Here is an 18107-nt window from a genome sequence, read left to right as displayed (position 1 = left end):
CCTATGCTGCGAAGCTAGCCATCGAGCTGTGCAGTCCTGCCATGTATCCTCAGAATTGTTTTGGTAATAGCCTACCAGTGCTGCAGTATTTCTTTCTCTCTCTCTCTCTCTCTCTCTCTCTCTCTCTCACACACACACACACACACACACACACACGTCTGGAATAGCTATGCTCTTGCTATTAGTGGCCCAGTGCCTCCCCTCATATTTGCTGCATTTATATCTTTCTGCTAAGGCACTTAAGTCATTTACAGTTTAAAATGTTAAAAAAAACAAAGATGCAGAGGACAAAACAATAAAATAGCATTATCTCTGACCATCGGTGGTCTTTTCAGGAGGTGGGAATATGAGATTCCTGGCCTGGACTTCTAATCTGCTGCTGCTACTAGATGTAGCAAGGCTGTTCCTATGCACATTTACCCAGAAGTAAGCCCCTTTCTGTTTACTCATAGGTGAATAAACTGGGAAGGTGGGTGAAGGGCTACCCCATCAGGACTTGCATTATCTACCATGGGTGGGTGGGTGGGTGGGTTGGATGGATGCATGAGTGGTGTAGCATCATTCTCATGTTAAGCTGGGAAAATTGGCACCCCAGTTCTTAAAGTAGAAGAAAAAAACATTATAATCGATTGAACCAGCAGGCCAATTCTATGCATGTTTACTCAGACTTGTCTATATTCAGTGGAATTTCCTCCTGAGTAGGTTTTCATAAAATTGCAGCCTTAAATTCTAATCGATGTGTCAGGGTGCCATTTTGCCTCCAGGTACAATCACACAAGGGCCATTGCACAAGTTATGGGACCAGCAGCAGGTACACTTCTGTTAACCACATTTCCCTATAGTGCCCCTGTAACATATGCCTGTTATATTACTGTATATGTGTTCATTATTAAGTGTGACCCAGGTAAGATAGGCTTAACTGTTTGGTAGGGAGGGAGGGAGGGAGGGAGGGAAAGGTGGGAGGGGCTTGTGTGTGTGAGGGGGGGATTCTGGGGTTATATGAATTGACAGGAGTCAGATAGAGATTTAGGGATTGAAGAATCTACATCTAGTTTGTAAGGGGAGTTGTGTATAGGATTTTAGAAGGGGTAGAGTAGGTAGGGAAGTTAGGACCAAGCATTAATGAATAATAATAACATATGAATCTTTGTGTTACAAATCAATCTTTACTTGTTCTTTTAAAACACAGACTCCCATGTGTTGATTGAATGAGTATGCTACCATTATGAAATCGATTTCCTTGTTACTTCTCCTGTAGCGGGCTGGGAGAACCAACTGAGCATATTGAGTTTCTCTGGAACCCAGGGAGAGTTAGAGGGCTGAAGTTTGGATGTCAGTGGGAACAACTGATCCAGGTGAAAGCAGGCTTTTCCTGAGGGGGTTGTTTCTCCATTTCAGAGGTGGAGGCTGGGAAAAGGTGGAACCCAGGCAGAAAGGCCACAGCCCCCATTAATATGTGAGAGATGCAGACTACAATCCTATACCCACGTGTGTGGGAGTGAGCCCCATTGAACTCAGTGGGAGTTCAGAGCAGACATGCATAGGATTGCAGTGGTAGTCATCTTCCTCTAATGACATGTGCATCGCACATAGCTACCATGCGGAACTGCAACAGGCACTGGCTCCCTGCAGAGTGTGCATGCAATACATATGAGGTTGGAAAGAGGCACAATACAGGGAACACCGTCAGTATACATATGTATACCCACAAATTCCTATAATGTGTTGTATCCCTTAGTCACATCCATTTCAGTGGACTTAAAGCCAGCCTAGACATGATGCTTGTTGATCTGTGAGCAGAATATCCTGTGGGTTTGTGGTTTGTTTGTTTGTTTGTTTTAGATCAAGGTCTTATTTGGCTTGGGAAAGCGCTGCTAGAAGAGGTGTTTTTAAACTCTCCACACAGTTTTCCCTGTCTAAATCCCCATCCCCAAAGTTATTGTTTGTTCCACAGGAAGAAACATACAGATGACGTACAGGTACATGTATGTTTCCCCTATGTGGGGCAAATAGCACCTTTCAGGGCAAACATTTAGATTCTGAAAATGACATTGGGGGAAAGAGTTAAATACGACTGCCCCACACGTACAAACACAAGCCCACTTCCAGTTCCCCAGCCTTATTTGGGCCCCCTACCTCTGCTTTTATCTATAATAATTTGTGATCTGTTAATGGATCTCCTGCCTGTGAGCATGTTAACTGAATATAAGTTACAGCTTAAAAAGCTAATTATCTAGGGTTCATCTTTGCTCAAATGAATGCAGTGAACTGGGACTATATTCCAAAAAAAGTGCTTCATTATGAAGTAGGAGGCATTTTGGGTGAAAAGCTGGTATCTGGTGTCCCCACCTCCCACCCCCTAATATTTGCTGGATCCAAATATTCTGTTTACCAAGCTGAATTCTCACAGGAACACCTAGAAAAATTGAATTAAAATGGCCCAATTCAATCAGGACTCAAAAAGTTGAAATGATACTCAGAGGGTTAAAGTGATGAAGTCCTGATTCCTAGGTAGGCTGGTTGCCTAAGGAAATCTGAGTTGTAAAGGCTTCCTTTCCTTTTTCCTCTTCATCTAGTACAGTAGCTTGGAAGGCAATGAACGGCTATCATATTTGTGAACCTCGCTTCCTATTGAGATTTAGATTCTCGGCAGCCTTTCCCCTCTGCAAGGGTGGGGGACCCATTAAAATGGTCCACCCTCAGAGGCTAATGAATTCTGATGGATTCCGGAAGGTTCTGGGAGATTTTCCTGCTGGTATGGCTGGTGCTCCAGTCCAAGCTCAGCTCACTCTGTGGAATGCAGAGATGACTAGGGCACTTGACACAATTGCACCCAAGCACCCTCTCCCTCTGAGCAGAGCACAGCCAGCTCATTAGTGTAAACCTGAGCGGAGGACAATGTGGTTGCTGGCCTCCAGGCACTCCTGAATGAAACGGATTATCTAGATCTATTTCAATCTGGTTTTGGAACAGAAACTGCCTTGGTTGCCCTGTGGTCACCTTGGTGAGAGAGGGACAGGGGGAGTTCAACCCTTTTGATTCTCTTGGACCTCTCAGCAGCTTTCAATACCATGGTGTCTGGGCTGGGAGTTGGAGGCACTGCAGTGCTTCTCTTCCTGCTTGGATGGCCAATTGCAGAAGCTGCTGGAGGATTATTGCTCTGTCCCTTGGCAGATATGCCACTGGGTGCCACAGGGCTCTATTTTATCCCCCATGGTGTTCAACATCTACATGAAACCACTGGGGAGGTTATCCAGAGATATGGACTGAAGGGTCACCAATATGCAGATAACATCCAGTTCTATCTCTCCTTTTTATCAAATCCAGGTGAGGCAGTGAGTGTTCTGAACCAGTGCCTGGGTGTGGCAGTGAACTGGATGAGGGCCAATAAACTGAGACTCAGTCCAGACAAGATGGAGGTACTATTAGTGGGTAGTTTGTCTGCCTCGCTAAGTGATGTTCAACCTGATCTGGAGGGGGTTGCACTCCCCCTAAAGGATCGGGTTTGTAGTGTGGGGGCTCTCGGAGCCAGCATTGTCACTAGAGGCACAGGTGGACTCGATGGCACGGAGAACCTTTTATCAGCTTAGGCTGGTATACCAAAACTACGTCTTTATCTGGACAGAGATAGCCTAGCTACAGTTATCCATGCTCTGATAACCTCTCATCTGGATTACTGCAATGCGTTATTCGTGGGGCTGCCTTTGAAAATGGTCTGAAAACTTTAGCTGGTCCAAAATAGGGCAGTGAGATTGTTAACAGGGACTGACCAACGTGATCGTATTATGCCAATACTTTCCCATCTATACTGGCTGCCAGTCCATTTCCAGGCGTGATTCAAAGTGTTGTTATTAACATTCAGAGACCTAAATGGCTTGGCGCCAGGTTACCTGAAGGATCATCTCCTCCAGTATATACCTGCCTGGACCCTAAGGTCATCTTCAGCAGTCCTTCTCCGTGAGCCCCCACCTAAGGAAGTGAGGTGGGTGGCCACTAAGAAGAGGAGCTTTTCTGTTGCGGTTGGGGAATGAACTTCTCAAAAAGGCTTGCCTGGCGCCTACCCTGAGCTCTTTCTGGCACCAGGTGAGGGCCTTTTTGTTTTCCCAGGCATTTTTGTCTTTCAGTTTCTGTTGTTCTAAATCTGTTAGTGTATTTTAAAGCTTCCGGTTTGCAGAAACAACCCTGTTTGTAGGTTGTTAGCATGATGTCCAAACCTGGACACTTTGGGTTGTTTGTAGGTTAAACAACCCAAAATTAACATAAGAACAAATCATAGGTTGTTTCTGCAAACCAGAAGTCGCTCACACACGCCTCCACCAAATGCCACTGTTACGTGCGAACCAAGTCAATGTGTTGTGGGCAGACAGAGCCTCCTTCAGGAGAAACTGCTCAATAGTTAGCCACTTATGCTGCATTTTAGTTTCTGTTCAGTAAGAAGGCAACTGCCTCCAAGAAGCCTCTCATACACACATACTCTCCCACACACCCACACATGCTCTCTCACACATACATTTGGTCTGTCTGTCTGTCTGCCTGTCTCTCTCTCACGCACACACACGCACACACTGTAAGTCTCTAGTGCTCTCTCATCCAGAGGAAACTAAATCCTACAGCCTTGCCATAGGAACTTTCCATCACTTGGAAGTAGAGAGTACATAATAGCATCTTTTTTAGCCATGAAGATTGGATTGTTGAAAATATCTTTGAAGTTGACAGCCCTAGGTTAAAGCATTGCTGGGCACAGCTGGAGAAAGGTAGGCAAAAGTGTGGGCTGAAGACTGAAGCTCTCAGTGCTCTCCTGCAGACCAAGACAGAAGACTGGGAAGGCTGTACAGAAAGCTGTCTTTGCACAGCAGTATCTTTCTGAGCGATGGGGGGGCAGCCAGCCAAAGGGACAGAAACTTCTACAGAATGGTAAAGCCTCAGTGTGTATCATGCTACCCCTTTTTTCATTATGAAAAGTGCAATGCATTCCGCCAGTTTCTTCATCCAGCTGGTGACAGTGCTGAAATAACATGGCAGAAGAGAAAGCAGCTGAAGCCCCTCAAACTCATGACCCTTCGCTCCATAATGAAGGTAGCCTGCAGTGTGAATGGGTGAGTCTTCACCTACTTAAAAAGGGGGAAGAGAAACTGCACAGACCAGGTCTCTTGCACAATTGGATGTTTTTGTGGAGAGCCTGGTTCACAACGGAGCCTGTCTGCATGAACACCAGGCTGCTCCTCTCCCATGTTACTTTGTTCCCCCAGGGCCAGCCCTACCATTACATGGGCCAATGCACCTGTATCAGGCGATGGAACTGGAGGAGCGGCAAATTGCACCGCTCCCCGCCCCAGCCCCAGGTAGGAGGGCCCGCTGCCGCCTCCACCAGCCCCAGAGAGCCCTGCCGGCTGCTCTCCCATTTGCTGCTGCAAGAGAGCAGCCGCCAGCCATCTGTTGCTCTCAGCAAGATCCGCGCAGCCGAAAGAAGCAGCTGTGCAGCTCCCGCAAGAGCTCGGCTGAGTCTCATGAGACCTGGGAGGCCGCTTCCTCCAGGCACGTGGCACAGCAGCAAAGGTAAGGGGGTGGGGGATGGGGGCACACAGTAGCAAGAGGGAGGGCAGCGAGGTGGTGGCACAAGTTGTCTCTTGCTTCAGGTGGCAAGAAAACTTGTGCCGTCCCTGCATCCCCCACCACCTATTGAATGCGTGAACTAGGGCACTACATCCGAATTTTAAGAGCAGTGGCAAAATGAATCCCCAGCCCACCAAATCTCCTCTGAAGGTTTTGACTGTGGATATTCTCCGGATACTTTCTTGATGTGCAAATATTCAGCAAATAGTTGGTATTCATCAACATCTGGTTTCATAATCTGGCAATAGCGGTCAATTATTGACAGAATATGATAGCTACTAGTATGTGGCACTGTCACATTTTTAAAAGTATCTGACATGTAGCTGTCATATCAATATCTGACAGCATTTGACATCTGATATGCAGTAGTAGTCAATATTTGACAAAATTTCCAACACCCCCGCACTAATCCGATCATCTACAACAATGTATCATACATTTATATCATTCATGCTGACACAGCTTTTGGGAACTGAACAGTGACTAGTCATGCCAGCCATCAGAACATCTTTCTGTCGCATATTTGTGATATAGCTGTCATTTTGTGCATATGTTTGCTAAAACTTCAGTTTCAAATGTCAAGACTAACTGAAAAGTGCAGGTAACAGCTTTCATAATCTGTGTGGCTTTGGGGGTTTTGTTTTTTCCTTTCCTTTTTTGCAATTTTTTTAAAACCTCAGTGTGTTATCACAGGAAAAGATCAAATGCATTTGATAAATAAAAGTGTCTCATTAAAGAAAAGTAGGTCAGCACTCTGGTTTATCTTAAGCATACTGCTCACTGAAGTGGTAAACCTGGGTCTGAGCTGTATCACTTTAGATTTCCGCTAGAGGATCGCATAAAACGAACATAAGAAGAGTTGTGCTGGGTCAGACCAAAGGCCTATCTAGTCTAGCATTCTCTTCCCACAGTTGCCAATCAGCTGCCTGTGGGAAGGCCACAAGTAGGGCATGAGTGCAATAGCACACTCCTGCTTGTGTTCCCTGCCTCCATCCCGTTCTCCATCCCTGCCTTAGGCAATCAGCCTCTCTCAGCCCCACTCTCTCTATCTGCCATATGGGGGATAGTAATATTGGCCTGCTTTACAGGGTTGTTGTAAGGATTACAACTAGATCATACAAGTCCTTTGAATGCTTGAAAGTCCTATATAAATATTTTTATGGTTGTTATTGGAACAATATCCAGGTCTGGACTCTCTTAAAGAATGTTGAGACTTCTATTTCTTGGTAGAACCAGGAAGTTTAGATCCTCAGTATTTCCTCATCAGTGATTTGGATGAAGGTGTATTTTATGCATAGGCAAAATGTATGGCTTATGCAGCCACATTAGGGCCAATGTTTTCTATGGTAGTGCAGAGTGAGATACACCAGTGTTTGACATTTGCTGCAGCCTATCAATCTTTGGAAGCTGCCTTGAGAGGATTTTTCCATTAGATGCAGCATACAAATATCTTAAATTCATAAGCAAACAAATAAGTACAGTGATGGGAGATGCACATGCCCAAACACTCAGGGACACACAATGGAGACATGCTAGAAAGCGACAATCAGCCGCAGTTTCTATGTGCATGTTTGCTGAGTGTTTGGAGGTAAGTACCTCTCCCTCTCACTTCGCATCTTATGGGCTGGTCCAGACTAAATTAGTCACACTCGGGTCCCATTGAAATCAATGTGAAAAGTTAGCCAGGTCTAACTTAAGTCTCATTGAGTTTCATGGGAAATCAATGCAACTGTGGCTCAGTCTGGATCCAACTCAATGGCTTCACTGCAGCAAACATTTGTAAAATACCAGTGTGCCTGCGGTGCCACGTAAAGTATACTTTGGCTCAGAAGAAACAAAGAGAAAACTGAAGTACCGGACTGGCCACCTGAGAAAAAAGGTTGTGACCATTTTGCAAGCCAGAGGATAGGAATGTCTTCATGATGTGCTGCCATCTAGTGCCTTCTTTTTATATCAAATTAGTTAAAAAACAATAAAAGCCCACCTATTGACACTGATTGACTTTTTGTTATTAGGACATAAGAAGCTGCCTTATACTGAGTCAGATCCTTAGTCCATCTAACCCAATATTATCGACACTGACTGGCAGCAGCTCCGGCAAGAGTTTTTCCAGCCCTACCTGAAGATGCTGGGGATTGATGCTGGGGAGATGCTGGGGATTGAACCTGGGACCTTCTGCATGCAAAGCAGGGACTCTGCCACTGAGCTGTGGCCCCTCCCATTATTTTGGCTCCATTTTAGCAGTGTTTTCTAAGTAGTGAATTTGCACTACTGCAGTATGTTTATATCACTACCGCAGGGTTAGGGGACATGTGGCCCCGCAGCTGTTGATGGATGGCAGCTCCCAGTGCCCCTTGCCAGCATAGCCTTTTTCCCGATCCCTGCACTACAGACTTAGGTTTCTATCAAGTTTTGGAAGCTGCCTTGGGGGGGGGGGGGTCCTGTGGAGTCGGCATACAAATATTTTAAATGAACGAAGAAATACAATGAAGCTGTATCAGCACCCTGATGCACAAGAGCCCCTGTCTCTGGAATTGCCACCCTTTGCTCACAGAGCATTCACCGTATGTCATTGTTTGTTCATTGCGTGCCAGTGTTTTCTGCGTAACCCTACTGTGTCTTTTAGACCTGATTTTTGACAATTTTGTATGTGTATGATAAATTGGAATTGTAGCACCAGCCTCTCTAGTGTGGACAGGCAAAGCACTAACCATTACAGCTCTAAAGCCTCCTGTGCTTTTAAATTGACCATTCCCCATTTGCAAATTCAGCCTGTTTTGTTGTTTTCTGTTGACCTGGGCTATGAGAATGAGTGCTGAATAGCCTGTGATTTGCCCCTTGAGTAGCCTCCCGCAATTGCCCTGATGTCAGTTTCCCTTACTTCTGCGGGCATGTAGTCTTATTTTCTTTCTTTCTTTCTTTCTTTCTTTCTTTCTTTCTTTCTTTCTTTCCAGTGGAATAATATTAAAAGAAAATAGCAAAAATAGGATCTCATCCAATAAAGTAGTAAGTCCTATAGCATAGCTAATAAAGATACTTTATCTATTTTGAAGGCTGCAATCCTATACATACTTAACCTGGGAGTGAACTGCATTGAACTCAGTTGGACCTTATTTTCAGTGGACATTTACAGGATTGTGCTATAAGAATTCTAACCTCTGTATCAAATGGTATCCAAGTCAACTTATAAAAGCCATAAAATTCAGTTAAATCCATAAGAATACATGTTGCCTCTATGACAGCTGAACGTATTGATGAATCAAGTATAACCCATAATGCAGAAAGTTTTCCCTAGAGAGCACCAGTTTGTCTCGGCTACTGCTTCCTTGTGGTTGGAGGGTGAAGACACAGATCTGGTTTGCACGATCACCACAGATTGCTGTGGCTAATTTAAGCCATGGTGGGTTGTGGCACATGCCAGCATGTGCTGGGTAAGGTTTTCAATATTCAAGCCAGAACCACAGCTTGTCATGTCACCCAAACCTGGCAGGGATGGGTAGTGCGAGGGTTAAACAACCCTCACATAACCCTAAAACAAGCCATGGACACAGGCACACACTGCAGCTTACGGTATTTGATCATGCGAACTGGCCCCATTGTTCTTGAGGATCTTTGCTAACTGTGCAGTTCGATTGCTAAATTGCTGATATGCCCTGCCTCGCTTGTTTTCTTGTCAATTATTGTAAGCCATCATGAAATTCTTTTGCATACAACAGGCAGGGTATACATATTTTTTTAATACAGAAATAATGGGGCTTGCCATATTCCATTTGGAAAATGTTTGATGATAGTCTCCTCTTCTCTTTGCCTCAGAAACAGCACGTATAATTCCTCAACTTTTGATGAGACTGACAACTTGCAGATGGCCCAAGATGCGGAGATATGCTTACTGAAGTCTGGAGAACTGATGTAAGCCCAACCCATTGCTTAGTCTCTAGTTTTTAAAGATCAACAACACAATCCAATAATGCCTAGTCAGAAGTAATTCCCATTAAGTTCAGTGGGGCTTATATCCAGGGACATGTGTATAGCAAGGGTGTCAAACCTCTTTCAGTCCGGTGGCTGAATTCAATTTCAGAGAAGCTCTCAGGGGCTGCATTCCAGTGGTGGGTGGAAGGGGACAAAACACCAGAAATGCCAGTACATTTGTCTTAAAGCTTTTTCTGCCAGTAACTATGCCTTAAGAGAGGCATGGATGTGTTTTAGAATGGGAAAAAAGCCACACAAAAGCAGAGAAACCACCAAACAGGTGGCGGTCTGGGAAGAGGGGGATAGCGCCAAGGGAAGGGGGCATGGCCATCTGGGGAATGCTGGAGGGCCGAATTGGGACCCCAGGTGGGCCAGATTTAGCCCACAGGTGGGCCAGATTTAGCCCACAGGTGGGCCAGATTTAGCCCACAGGTGGGCCAGATTTAGCCCACAGGCTTGAGGTTCAACAGCCCTGGTGTATAGGCTTGCAGCCTAAACACTCCATTTGTGAGGCGGGTGGGTACCAGGAAGGGGACCTTTTCTGCTGTGGCACCCCGGCTGTGGCATGAGCTCCCTAGAGAGGTTAGCCTGATACCTACATTGTAGTCCTCCCAGCACCAGGTGAAGACCTTTTTATTCTGCCAGTATTTTAGCATTTTAGCTTCCTAGTCTTTTAACTTTGGTGTTTTAAATCTATTTTAAATCTCTACCTTGCTGCTAGGTTTTATTCTGGTTGTACTGTTATATTAGTGGTGAGCTTTCATATTTTATATTGTTTTATGCTGCATTTTATAGTTTTAATTTTTGTGAACCACCCCGAGAGCTTCGGCTATTGAGCGGTATAGAAATGAAATAAATAAAAATAATAAAAGAAAATGTCCTGCATATGTGGACAGGACTCCACTGGATAAGGGTGAGCTTTTGGATTTGGACAAATCCTGAACCGAATTGGGCTGATTCAGACAGAACTTGGACAGATCTCCACTTTGGAGACTCCTCTAAAATGGACCGAATCAGAAATTAAGGGAACTTCTACAAGATTTTCCTCTGAGCCCCATAATGTCCACAGGTGTACATCCCATTGGACCCAAGCCATCCATGCTTCCCACGGCGTTTTCTTTTCACATTATGCAGGACTCACCATGAACCCCTAAAGCAAATGCACAGTGGGTTCACACTGATATGTATCTTGTGACGTTGGCCTTGAGTTTGAGTTTCTACAATACACAAACACTGCTGTGAGAAGGAAGTGAGCCTCCACATTTCTTGTTTTATGCTCACGTGCATCATCAATCCAATATGGTGTGCTCATATGAGCTTTTTTTCTTTTTCTGTCTCTCTTTTTCAGGCTAAAGCTTCCCTTCACTGTGGAGGAGATATTAAAGTTTGGAGAAGCTAACAGAGAACTGTTCATTAAGTCAAATACTTACAGCATTATTCCCGTCACTGCAGAGGAAACTGGCCTTACAATAAGTTGGGTGTTTTCATCAGACCCAAAGAGCATATCGTTCAGCGTGGTGTACCAAGAATCGGAAGAAGCCCCTCTCGATCAGTGTAAAGTAAGGCAACCATATCATGAGAGTATTGTTCTCCTCCCCAAAACTAACTTTGCCTTTTCACTTAAGGTACAATCCTATGCATGTTTAGTCAAAAAAGTCCTACAACTCCCAGCATTCCCCAGCCAGCATAGCTGTCTAAGAATTTTTAGAGACTTTTTAGAGACATAGACTTTTTCTGTCTAAACATGCATAGGATTGCACCCTTAACTGTGTATGAAACAAATGCAATCAACTAAGAAGAGTAAACTCCTTTCAGCTATCAGAGTCCCAGAAAATCTTACTAGAAATTAACATTACTGCAACATTAGACAGGCAACATTTTCTGGTGCAGGATCAAATGTGTTTTCCCATTTGGAAAAAGAACTATTCCTGGTCGCACATGATATTCTGTAAAGCATCATGATTGATGATGATGATATCATCTGGGGTGCAACATACTGCTCTGTCTGTAAACATGAGTACACAAAAAGTCCCACTGAACTTTGGCTAGTGTAAGCAGCAGTTGTGCTGTCTAAATAGCTTGCCAGGGTTTTATTTTTCATTGAGCCTTCTTAAAAGCAGCATCTGACCTGCCCTAGTTAATCAAGAAGGGAGCCAGTCCCCAATGCAGCCACCCTTCCCACATGTGTTGCTCCATGTCCAGGAATTCCTTAAGGGTGACCACTTGCCTTTGGCAGCCCTCCTGTACATATAAGGGCAGGGCTGGATTGGTCCCTTCACAAATTAAACTAACTGGTCATAATTTGAAGCTCACTTACTTGAGGATGATCTGGTTGGAGGCCAAAATCCAAAGAACTGCATATGATTTCTGCCATGCACCCAATGGGGCTTGCCATCTTGAATGGCAAGTCTTCTTGTGCCATATGGCAAGCTGCTTGGAAATTAGAGGAATTCGCGATGCAGGGGGTGATGTGCACAGGGAGTGGGGCTCAGCCATTCCAAAGGGAAAAATCTGCTTAGGTATGCTCAAACCCTTGGGCACGCCTGAGGGAGCTCATTGGATCCCAGATGGAGTTTATTTCTGAGTATCCATCACTGATTCACAGTACAATCCCCTGCATGTTCATTCAGAAGAAGGTCTCACTGTGTTCAGTGGGGCTTACTCCCAGGTAAATGTGCATAGGATTTCAGCCTCCAAATGACTGGCACTAAGCAGCACAGCCTTCCCTGACCTGGTGCCCTCCAGATGTTTTGGACTTCAACCCCCATCAGCCTTAGCCAACATGGCCAATGTCCAGGCATGCTGGGAGCTGTGATCCAAAACATATGGAGGGCAGCAGTTTGGGGAAAGATGGGCTAGCAGGTTCAGCACACTTGGCTCAGTCCACAAGAGTGACTCTTGCACAAAAACTTCCATCCTTGCTGATTCCTCTTTTATCGTTGTATTTTTCCTTACCTTTCAAGTTTTAAAGACTTCCTTTACCAAGCTTCTGCAATACGTACATGTAATCAGTTAATTATTTAATGGATTGGTTGAAAGCACGCCTTCAAAAAAAATCATTTGATCATGGCAAAGTTCCTCCAAGCAGAACTTTAGTTCACATTTTGCTTTGGTGCATCGTATGCAGGTTCTTATTCCCATGACCCGCTGCAACTCTCATAAGGAAACCATCCGAGGAAAGGTGAAAGTCAGAAACCCTGGGATCTACATACTTATATTCGACAACACTTTCTCCAGGTTGGTGCAGCTGGAGTGTGTGAAGTGGGTGTGTGGGCATATGCAAGAGAAAGCAAAGTCATGCAGCTATTCAAGGAGCCCTGTCCTCTTCTGCATCTGGCCACCTTAGTGTGGAGTGAAATAAGTAGAATTGTGTCCTTTGTAGAATGTTGCATAGTCTGCTGTTTCTGAATAGACGCCAAAAACCTATTCCTCATTCTCTCTGAAGGCTTGTGGCCAGAGATCTAGTAGAAGTTTGTTTTTATCTCACAAATGGATCCTAGCTTAAACTTAGAATTCAGCCAAAACAGCAATCTATAGGGTAATGGAAATGTTGGTTTTAAATCCTAAAGGATTTTGCTTTCTTAGGCTGCAGTCCTAAGCACAGTTCTTATGATTAGGTTGTGAGCCCTATTATTAATTGCTGTTGATGTTTTAACTGCTGCTGCTTTTAAGTTGTCATATGGTTTTAATTGAATGATTATATTATTTATTATGACTGTTGTTGTATTTTATGAAATCTTATACACCACCTTGAAGGAACTATTACACTTGAAAGGGTAGTATATAAATTAGGTAAGTAAGTCAGATTGAAATCATTGTGACTTTCTGAGCACACATAGTAAGGATTGTGCAGTTAGACCTCAATCCAGAGGAAGTTAATTACACTTAAAACCAATGGGATGATGTAGTTGCAACATTGTTTTAATGGGACTTATATGCAACTAACTTTCTCAGTTTCAACTCAACTAATATTTCTTCTTGTGGGGGGGGGCGTTTCTCTACAGGTTTATCTCAAAAACAGTACTTTTCCACTTAACTGTTCAACGCCCAGTGATCTACGATGGAAGTGATTTCCCATAGTCTTGAATGTAATATTTATATACTGTATCTTTTCAAATTATATTTTTAAGAGACACTATTATTTATATAAACATGCAAGCACTACACTGACAGATGTGGTTGAAGCCTTCTTAGGCTTATGCAATAATCCTAAAACCATGCTAACATGCAGGTATATACAGAAAGGCACATAACAATCATAGGAATGCTAACAATTCTGGACTGTGTGCCAATTTTTCAAAAGCCATTTTGTTTATTTAAATAAACAAACACAGCTATGCAATGCTGCACCCAATAGTTCACGATCTAGATATACATTTTCAAAGGGCTAAGAAACAAGAGATTTGCTTTTGGTTTGCTAGGTTGGAAGTGTGTATAACTATTTTAAAGTGTTGCTTCTGCTGCTTGTTTATTTTAAACAAATGCTGCAAAGGGGATGGAATTTGCATTCAGTTCTGCAGAATCAAAATATTTTAATGTAGCTGGATTCGCTTCTAATTCCTGCTCTACAAGCAGGATGGTGGCAATTAGGCGGCGGGAAATTTGTGGATGTTTGTCACAGTAGACTTTTTGCAAGGTGATTGCTCACACTTATGCACTACCTAAGCACTGTGTTGCTGTGTGATCACATAATACACATGGCAAGACATGGGTGCTAGGTCAGCTGCCTGTTTAAAAAGCTTGGGATCTTTATAAAAATCTGCTTGCATTGATCTGTGCCTTGAGGAGGAAGCTCCCCTCCTTCTTTCCACGTCCTTTGTGATAAAGGGTATTTCGCAACCTGATTGGCGCTTGAAGCCTGAATGTTTCATGCAGAAGTAAATTTTGCTGATTTTATTGGGTTTTATTTCTACACAGTGCATTGAGAATCAGGATGTGCACGTAGCAGAGCCAAGTCTGGAATTAGTAAATGGAAGCCCTTAATTTAAAATGGCAACGTATGCACAAGGGGCTCCCCGCTCAAAAAAAAATTAATTTTCCATTTTCATAATTTAGCAAAATCTATCCAGTAAGAGAGAGCCTATCAAACGGCCATGATAATCACATTGGCAGAATAATTCTTGAAGCATTTGTTTTTAGAATTTAGAATTGGCAGAGTCTTTTGCTCCTAAATGTTGTTAGGAAAACAGCATGACTAGTTCCAGAACTGGTCATGTCTGCATGTCACTTTCAGCCAGAAATCCTGGCTTAATAAACCACAATGTGCACAAGCACTGTGCTAGTGCACACAGCCCAGTTGCTCCTCCCTTCAAGAGCAGGTAAACAAATCAGGAAGAAATAGCTTTGTGTTATGTCTGAATCTGAGTTATGAGTAAGTGTGCCTGAACAAGCCAGGATCTGAAGCCAATTAACTCTGATTTAAAGCTGACTTAAGATCCTGGGTTGTTTGGGCACATTTAACCATAATCTGGGGTTCAGAAGTAACATAAAGCTATCCCTGGGTTGTTTTCCCATTCCTATGAAGCGAGGAGCAAAGCAGGAGCAAGTGTTGCTTGTTCACATCACACTTTAAGCTAGACTTTGTGACTTAAAGTGTCACGCAAACACAGCCATGGTGTCACAAAGAGGGGAAACAAAACACACATTTTTACTTCTTTGATTGTCATAGCCTAATTCTAAGGATATGAATGCTTCAGATGAACAAACTGATAGGTGCACCAGCATGTTATGCTGCATTGCTAGCAGATCCACTGATGAAAATGTTTACGATTAGGGTATTTGACAGCCATATTAATAAGAATAGAAAACTAGTAATATAATATGAATACAAGTACTTTTGCCTAATAGCAAGAACAGACTGTAGCATAGAGTGGACTTCTAAAACAGCCTTCCCCTGGGCATGATGGAAGTTGGCAGTCCAACACATCTGGAGGACACCAGGTTGAAGAAGGCTGGTCTAAGATATGTCAGTACAAAAAGCTGGTCAGACATAGAAGCCCTGAAATAACAGTCATGGAATTTCAAGGTATAATTCTTGCTTCAAAGGCAGTTGCAACATTCTGTCTTGGAACTACTTGTACAACAAGAGTTGAAATGCCTGGGTTTTGAATCAGATCTTTCCTGACTAAACATATTTTGTGTCTAAAAACTAGTAAAGTAAAAATGGTCTGATCCCTTTTGAAACACTGCCATTTTTAAAATTTGTATTTTCAGGGAAACACAAAATGCTTTCATACTATTTTTGTAAGTATAAACTATATATACACATTCTCTCTATGTATGTATGTATGTATAAAATAAATGTATACAATTTTATTGTTACAACCACTGGTTACAAGACATAATAAAAAAACCCCAAAGAATACGATAAAAATACATTATAATAAGAGCAATAAAAACACAATAATGACAGTTCAAAATCAGTAAAATTTACTTATCCCTCCTCATAGACAGTAAAAAATTGGCTCAAAGTTTACTTGCTATAAGACCAAAGTCTGCCACTGCCAATAACATTGCCTTATTACGTGATGTGAACAAAACAAACAAAATTTCTCCAAATAAAACCAAGAATTTTCCCCTGTAACGACAGAATCTAAAAACTGTCTTTGAACTGTGGAGGAAATAGGACAGTTAAACAGATAATGAAGGAATCTTCCCCTGCCCACTTCCCAACCCACTGCCACGTGAGCACCATATACATATTAGGTATAGATATATCAAAGTCACTTTTTAAAACTTCTTTGGCTGGAAACAATGGGTTGGATCCAGATGTAGTCATACTTGCAGTAGACCTATTGAAATCAATGGTGGATAACCAAGTTAAGTCCCATTGATTTCAGTGGGTCTGCTCTAAGTATAGCTAAACCTGATGATCGTAGATGATCATATGATCAATGATCATAGGAATAGAGGAGTTCCTGTGGAGGATGATCAGTATTGATAAAATTGTTACTGCTCGAAAGTTGACTTTAGGAATTTTGGACATTTCCTCCTGAAGACAAGTAAATGCCAGTGCCAAGTTAATGTTGCTACGAAAATAAGGGAACGATAGGTATGCAATGATTTTTTTAAGAAGTGAGGAGAGGATGCACTTAGTTAAGCAATTCTTTTTATAGTCTAGATAAGACCTTTGCATCACAACAGCCAGATTTTAGATTGGGCCATACTTGATGTTGCCTGACACATCTGTTAAGCCTAGACTGATCTTTTTGCCCCCATACTGATACCAAATGTGAGAAAGACTCAAGCTGTTTTACTCTTGAGAACAACCTTCCTCCAACCTGGTGCCCTGACTTCAACTCCCATCAGCATGGCTAATGGTCAAGAATTCTGGGAGGTGTAGTCCAAAACATCTGGAAGGCACTAGGTTGGGGGAGGCTGCTTTAGAAGCATCCAGTTACAAGACCAACAAAATGTTTAAAAGTTTTTTTTCCCCAACTGCAAATATTCTGGCAGTTCCTAAAATCAGTGATTCATGGTGGGAATGGGAAGAAGACGCTCTGGTTCCTCTGATGGCAAAAAGGTGCTAAATGATGTGGGGAGTGGAAGTTGTTCCTAGCATAGAGCTGTAGTAACTCAACTCTTGCCATCCATAATATCTTACAGCAGGCGGAACATCCAGCACACTGCCAGCTACTATTTTGCTTCACATCCCCGCTCCCCCCTCTTTGTGTACTTGTTCTGTCAGTCAAGGCTATATCACATAGGGATGGGGACTCAGCTAGTTGCTTGGTATTGCTATGTAATACCTATGCAGGTTTGGGTATATACCAGATTTGTTGGGCTATACCAGCACGGTGGGGATGTGAGTGTGGTGCTTATACAATGTACAATACCATCACCCCTTGTACAGAGCTGGAGTAGACCCAAACAGATCTGTGGGTTGCCTGAAGTAGTTAAGTAGATAGAAAAAGCAGCACTATGACATAAATTGCACATTTGCCATTTGATTATTGAGAGGCGTTCTTATTTAAGTGCTAGGAGTGTATTTTCTTTTGAATTGAGCAGCAATAATAATGTAATGTTAAAAGCTGAAATACTTTTTGCCATGGACTGTGCAATATCAAATGGGTTGTGCACTGAAATCCACTTAATATTTGAACTGTGGTTTTCCAGTCTGTTTTTGCTGTGGTATTAGCTAATTTTTCAGACGTGTTTTTGTTTGACATTTCAAATTAATATGAAAGGGATACCGTCAAATGTTAAACCTCACATTTTATGGTTTTAAATATACATTATCTATATACAATGTAGTATCTATTTGTATTTTACTTTAAAGCTTTGATTTCAAATTATTACCTTTTGAAAAGACAGAGGGCTGGATCTGAAGAAGCTTCCCCTTATAGAGGGGTTTTCTCCATCAGAGGCACAAGCTTCTTCCAAAAGAGGATGCTTCTCTGGATCCAGTCCAAAGAATCTTTGCTTTGTGGTGCTCATTTAGCGGTAACTATCATAAAATGAGAACACTTACTAGCAAGCCTTATTATCAGAAATATATAGTGCAATCCTATACATGTTTACTCAGA

The 18107-nt window shown here is 42.8% G+C and overlaps 1 protein-coding gene across 7 annotated transcripts in view; it reads left to right on the top strand.

Annotated features, from left to right (window-relative positions):
• Window positions 1-15938, top strand: part of FYCO1 (FYVE and coiled-coil domain autophagy adaptor 1) — a 65820-nt gene extending 49882 nt beyond the window's left edge. For 5 of the 7 annotated variants that reach the window (XM_084858136.1, XM_084858134.1, XM_084858137.1 and 2 more), the window contains 4 exons: window positions 9427-9522; window positions 10931-11141; window positions 12710-12819; window positions 13587-15938. In XM_084858136.1, coding sequence (XP_084714262.1) covers window positions 9427-9522; window positions 10931-11141; window positions 12710-12819; window positions 13587-13662 — 493 coding nt within the window. In that variant the 3' untranslated portion in view covers window positions 13663-15938. Of the gene's footprint in view, window positions 1-1189; window positions 1294-3862; window positions 4102-9426; window positions 9523-10930; window positions 11142-12709; window positions 12820-13586 lie in introns of those variants that run through there. The other 2 variants (XM_084858139.1, XM_084858140.1) reach the window with 2 other exon arrangements.
• Window positions 15939-18107: the final 2169 nt, after the last annotated feature.

This window comes from Heloderma suspectum, chromosome 5 (genome assembly GCF_057233095.1).
Source record: "Heloderma suspectum isolate Gila_16-S chromosome 5, 16-S_ref, whole genome shotgun sequence".
In the NCBI taxonomy this organism is placed as follows: domain Eukaryota; kingdom Metazoa; phylum Chordata; class Lepidosauria; order Squamata; family Helodermatidae; genus Heloderma; species Heloderma suspectum.
The sequence above is the reverse complement of the archived record's forward strand: the minus strand, read 5'-3'. Positions and strand labels throughout refer to the sequence as shown.